Consider the following 6,226-nt stretch of genomic DNA (forward strand, 5'->3'; position numbering starts at 1 on the left):
GGATGATAAAAAAAGATTGATTAGTAAATTTTAAAAAATTTTACGAAAAATATTACGCATCTCCCCACTTATTTATCTATCTAGTTTGGCCTGTTTTTTTCTTCAAGCTAGCAACCTAGTGCAAGTATTAAGGGTTGATTTTTGTGACTTATAATCAAATTTATAGTACATAAGAAGTGTCATCTCTTTGGATGATAAAAAAAATGATAAGTAAATTTTAAAAAATGGTAGGAAAAGTAATATGCAACTCCTCACTTTTTTTTTTGTGCCCTACTTATTTCTCTATTTGGTTTGGCCTATTTTTTCCTTCAAGTCAGCATCAGCCAGTGCAAGTAATAAGGGTTGATTTTTGTGACTTATAATCAAATTTGTGGTACATAAGAAGTTTCATCTCTTTGAATGATAAAAAAAAATTAATAAGTAAATTTTAAAAAATTGTAGGAAAAGTAATACGTAGCTCCTCACTTATTTGTTATTTGTGCCCTGCTTATTTCTCTATTTGGTTTGGCCTATTTTTTCTTTCAAGTCAGTCACCTAGTGCAAGCAATAAGTGTTGATTTTTGTATGTTATAATCAAATTTGGGGTACATATGGGTATATCTCCTTGGATGATAAAAAAATATTAGTAAATTTTAAAAAATTGTACGAAAAATAATACGTAGCTCCCCACTTATTTGTTTATTATGTCTCACTTATTTGTCTATCTGGTTTATCTGTTACGTTATGTAATTACCGTTATTGAAACGGATCAAATTGATCAAAAATTGACGAAAATAAGAATCTAATTGAATATAATACAAAAATGATGACCATATTGAATAAAAAGAATGAAATTAGGGAGCAAATATATATTGAAACCTTCTGTTTAATATTTAATAGCGCGAGTGTTTAAAAAACAAAGGAAAATTGTGCGAGATAATTATCTGAACAATTATATCTTGCAATTAAGAAAGTAGTTGAAAAATTAATACAAAACAAAATCAAAACATGGGTTTAATTAAAGTTACCTTGTAATTTCATTACAATAAATTAAAAACTAAATAGAAGTGATTGGATGAGTTGCTTAAAAGTGGAGGAATTGTCTAAAAACGGTTAGAAAGACATGTAGCAGAAAATAAATAAATCTGACACGATTGGTGTCCAAAATTAGACAGGTTTTGGATGTCGATCTGGCCTATTACTGCAGTTATTAATTCAGAAGTGGTAACGGAGCTTAGCGTCTTAATCTCTAATCTCAAAATGTCACTCACTTTGCAAACTCCGTCCTCTACAACGCTCTCTTCTGCATCTTCCATTCACTCGACAACAACCAGATCCACTTTCTACTTCTCGATTCGTTCCACGCTTTCCCCAAAAACTATCCATTTCAATTCCCGCAGGTCTCACCCTCAAACTCGCGCTTCTGCTTCCTCTATCAATATCGGTAACTCATAATTTCATTATATTATATACATTCTTCATTCCTTCATTTCGCGCTTTCCTTTTCTCTCTCATTTCGCAATTTCTGTTGCAGCTTCCACCACTGAACTCGATGCTGTGTCCGCCTTCAGCGAGGTCGTCCCAGACACTGTCGTTTTCGATGATTTCGAGAAGTAATGTCGTTTTATTCTTTTTGCTTCATTCCTATGGAATTTGAATGAGTTTTTATCTGATTCTTAATCAATGAGCGTATACGCTGCTGCAGATTTCCTCCTACTGCTGCTACTGTCAGTTCATCGCTTCTCTTGGGGATATGTGGCCTTCCAGACACCATTTTTAGGGTAACATGTGCATTTCAATCTTTGGAAAACCTAACTAGTGCATTTTGATCTGAGTCTGACTTAACGAGTTTAACGTTTTTTGTTTTTAATTATTATTATAGAATGCTGTGGAAATGGCTTTGGCTGATTCTCAGTGTTATGGAATTGAAAATCCTAATGCACGAGTGTCTTGTTTTGTCAACAAGGTATTTGTTTCTGTTTTTCATTTTATTTTTTATTTAATGATAACTTGTGATGCTCATATGAGTCTAATCTATATGTTGTTGTTTTGCGGATTTGATCCTGAAACTGTAGGCTTTCGCGAATGTGGGTAGTGACTTGGCAAAGCTTGTCCCTGGCCGTGTTTCCACAGAAGTGGATGCGCGGCTTGCTTATGACACGCACGCCATTATCAGGAAGGTATTTGACATGTTTCATGACTAATTATGTTAAAATTCTATTACCTTGTTGAATTATACACTTGTAGTTTGAGTGCTTCTTTCTCAGGTGCCAATCATATGTCTTGTAATTTCTCAGGATTATATAGTTCTTATGAGGTTATCCATACTAGTCATGAGTAAGAGAAGAGCTATAAACAGTTTCGATTTTGGCTCCAGATCTAGGAAAATATTTGTTTTAGTTGATTGCACATCATTCTCATATAGGCAATGCCCAAACTGAGGAGATAGGTGTTTCTCTCTGACTCTCTTTTCCTTTTCTCTTTTTCTCTCTGTAAATTCTAAGCTTTGAGTGGCTGCTTGACTGTTTAGAAACAAGCTTCACGTTTTGTGAGTCCTTGTCGCTCTGTACAGTTACAATGACAAAATACACATATGTTGTGAGTTGGTGAAATCTAATGCTACTGTTATCAAATTTTACAGGTGCATGACTTGTTAAAGTTGTATAATGATAGCAATGTACCTCCGCATCGTCTGTTGTTTAAAATTCCTTCAACTTGGCAAGTGAGCAATCTGAAAAATAGAATTGTAGTGCTAGCTAAATCCAGATATACTGATACTTGATTCATGTACTGATGGCTTGCTTACTTTTATTTAGGGAATAGAGGCTGCAAGGTTGCTGGAATCTGAAGGCATACAAACACATTTGACCTTTGTCTATAGGTAGTTTTGTTAAGTATTTTTAAAAAGCTCTCGAGGTTAATATAAGTGCGATGCCATATTAGTATACTGCTTAAAAGACTTGGATCTTTTTCATTATGTGTAGTACACCGATTTTTCTATTTTGAATGCTCTTAATACATTGCAATGTTGTCTCTGAACCTCATGAATCTTACGATAGTATAATTTTTTGTTTCATTATATGAGAAAAAATATTCAGCAATTTGGTAGTTATATCCATAATGAATTTTATTTAACTGATATGCATGTTCACTATTCTCAAGGGCATAGTTTCACTGTTGTTTTTATTAATCTCAAAATGGTTTCATCTGAGCTTGAATGAACTAATTTTTTTTTATTCAGCAGAATCTTTTATCTTATATCTTTATTCCGTAACAATGATAAATTTACTAGTTTGCAGTAGGTTGATGTTGCGCATATTAGCTTCGAATCTGGGAGTATGTGCACATCTCAATCTTCTAACAATAAATGAAAAACTATCCGTGTAACAGAACTTATAGAATATATAAATTGATGCAAAGTTCTGGTCATATTCCCATATATAGAAAAATAAAAGCCATATTTCCCCTGAACACAGATATTTTATGTATTGGAAAAAATAATACTGAAGCTTTATTTCTGCGATTTGTTGATGTTAAATTTCAGTTGCTTAAAATATTAGCAAGTCTGTTTATGATTTTTTTTCTTGACCGTTATCTTTTAACATTTTACGTGAGTGTGGCAAAACTATCCTTAAAAACCTGCTCAATCGAAGTCATTGTTTGTTAGAAGTACAATCGTTACTCTTTTTTTGACTCTGGACCACCAATTTGAATATCAGATAGCTAATGCTATGAAGCATGGCATCATGCTCTCTTACTAGAAATTTTGTGAAATGTTCTGCGTTCTGTTATGTCAAAAGGAAAAACTTTAATGACAATTACATGTTTGGATAATGACTACTGACTGATGTGAAAATTTTTCCCATTTTCTTGTTAAAATTCAAAGATCTAAGTTTGTGTAACCTTGGATCTAGTGGCTATGTGTTATGCCGTTTGAATTGAGTTTTATTTTTATTTTTATTTTTTTGTATTTTTAATCCTTCCATGGATTGGTTCTATTTCGGCAGTTTTGCTCAAGCCGCTGCTGCAGCTCAAGCTGGTGCATCTGTTATTCAAATTTTTGTTGGTCGTATAAGGGTAATTTCTATCTTTATTTGTGTCAAACTTCATAAGAGTGTTTAACAACAGGTTAAGGTTTTAGGGTATCCTATTTAAACTTCGTAATTTTTCAGGATTGGGCACGTAATCATTCTGGTGACGCAGAGATAGAATCTGCCCAGCTAAGAGGAGAGGATCCAGGGTTGGCATTGGTATGTTCTTCAATATTACTCTTTTGTTAATTGCCTATTTCTCTATTCTTAGAATTGAAATTTGTTTATTTTTGTGAATACTAACTTATAGAGCTTTTGGTCAAATAAAAATCAACTTATAAAACTCCTGGTGAAAATGAAAAAATACTGGTATATGACTTGTGGAAAGCAGCTTGGCTATTGCAAGAATCAGATCTTTGCTAAAATAGTTATTGTGATCACCAACAAAGCGTTTGCTTGAAACCATTATTATTGTTTCAGGTGACAAAAGCTTACAATTATATTCACAAATATGGACATAAGTCAAAGTTGATGGCAGCAGCTGTTCGCAACAAGCAAGATCTATTTAGTCTTCTGGGGTATTCAAAGACTTCCTTTCAGTCAGATCCAATTTAATACCTGATCGAAGTTTTATTTGCATGATATACTATCAATTTATTTGCTTTTTCCTCCTTGTATAGGGTTGACTATATCATCGCTCCATTAAAGGTATTGCAGTCTCTCAAAGAATCTGTTGCTTCTCCTGATGAGAAGTACTCTTTTGTCAGGAGGTTATCCCCTCAGTCTGCTGCACAGTACCAATTTCGTGAGGAAGAGGTATGGTTTCAGCTTCTGATTTCATTTGCTCTTCACCTTTACAAAGCAGCAATTCTTAGTTGAAACTGCAAAATTAAGTTGGCGTCGATATATGTCCGCACACCTCATAATTGCAAAAACATGATGGCATGTCCCTTGCTCCTTTTACTCAAATGGAAAATCTAAAACCAATTAGACGAAGAGCAACTTCAAACTGCATGTTGTCTGTTCTCTAATCTTATTATTTCAACAAGGTGTTAAGTCTCCCATCAAGAGACTCAGGAAAATCGAAATCAACCGACCCTAACTTCGGTCACTTTATTGGCTTTGAAAGTTTGATTTGTATCAGTGCCAGTGTAATACGAAATGTGAGCGTTAACCACCATCCACAATAACGCCATTTCCAGTTTCCTTTCTCACCTCAATCATCAGCCGGATAGTTTAAATAAAATCTCGTTTTCGTTCTGAAGTTTGTCATATTTGCTAATTAATCGGGATTCTTTACTAATAATAATTTTGCATTCTTTTATATTCAGCTTGTTAAATGGGACCATGATAGCATGGTAAATGCCATGGGGCCTGCAGCTGTGCAGCTTTTGGCTGCTGGACTGGATGGCCATGCTGATCAAGCAAAGCGGGTGGAAGATCTATTTGAGAAAATCTGGCCACCACCAAATGTATGATTTCACGTCTGTCTTTATGTCGAACCAGAGTATTTTGCCTTATGGAATAAACGTAGTAGCGAACAGATGAAGGGGATATTCCGTTGTTCTCTTTCCCTCTCACATTTGAACTCTTAAACAATTTCCTTAATGTAAACCACGCGGTTCCTAAATGCAATTTTTGTTATCTTTTCAGAGTTGCAGTTGCAGTTGCATTTGTCTTGTTTTATTTTAAGAGAGATTTTTATACTGTGTATCTTTGGTGTACCATTCATTTAAATTTCCGGAACTTCTTTACGGTTTTAATTTGAGATAAAACCGGATACTCCTACAAAGTAAGGCGCAAGCAAGAACCCACCCTCCAAGTATGCCTAAGATCTGACTTCTTGAACTTCGAAAATTCCCTACACTACATTTTATGCACTTAGAAATGAGTTTTTCAAAATGTAAAACATTCTGAAAATTTTACTTTTAAGTGAATGGGACATGATCAACAAAATTATGGTGCAGGAAGAAACAGCTGTGTGCTTAGTAACCAGGCTTGAGCAACGGCAAATTGGGCCACATTTAAGCTGGCTTTGTTGAATCATATAAAAATGTTTTTGTTACAACATTATATGATTATTAGTCGTAATCTATGTCTAGATTTTATTATTAGAATTTAAACCCTACTGAGTGAGTTCATTAAATGTGGGTATGGGTGGAGATGGCCTAAGTTGAGATACCTACCTATTATCTAAATTGGTTTGTTTATGCTAT

General features: G+C 34.2%; 1 protein-coding gene across 1 annotated transcript; it reads left to right on the top strand.

Moving 5' to 3' along the window:
• Positions 1-1,115: 1,115 nt before the first annotated feature.
• On the top strand, positions 1,116-5,662 carry LOC114175820 (Aldolase superfamily protein). Its single transcript, XM_028060635.2, has 12 exons — positions 1,116-1,423; positions 1,514-1,592; positions 1,685-1,760; positions 1,862-1,945; positions 2,055-2,159; positions 2,621-2,701; positions 2,796-2,860; positions 3,987-4,056; positions 4,152-4,229; positions 4,491-4,588; positions 4,691-4,826; positions 5,342-5,662. The coding sequence occupies exons 1-12, from the start codon at positions 1,162-1,164 to the stop codon at positions 5,486-5,488; spliced, it is 1,281 nt and encodes a 426-aa protein (XP_027916436.1). The 5' UTR covers positions 1,116-1,161; the 3' UTR covers positions 5,489-5,662.
• Positions 5,663-6,226: the final 564 nt, after the last annotated feature.

This window comes from Vigna unguiculata, chromosome 3 (assembly GCF_037176805.1).
Source record: "Vigna unguiculata cultivar grain cowpea cultivar isolate G323 ecotype 2 chromosome 3, ASM3717680v1, whole genome shotgun sequence".
In the NCBI taxonomy this organism is placed as follows: domain Eukaryota; kingdom Viridiplantae; phylum Streptophyta; class Magnoliopsida; order Fabales; family Fabaceae; genus Vigna; species Vigna unguiculata.

Bases quoted from the DNA above. Each gene is read 5' to 3' on its own strand.
- LOC114175820 (XM_028060635.2), top strand. From the start codon at position 1,162: ATGTCGATCTGGCCTATTACTGCAGTTATTAATTCAGAAGTGGTAACG. The intron at 1,424-1,513 runs GTAACTCATAAT...TTTCTGTTGCAG, and splicing joins TGCTTCCTCTATCAATATCG to CTTCCACCACTGAACTCGAT. The intron at 1,593-1,684 runs GTAATGTCGTTT...ACGCTGCTGCAG, and splicing joins GTTTTCGATGATTTCGAGAA to ATTTCCTCCTACTGCTGCTA.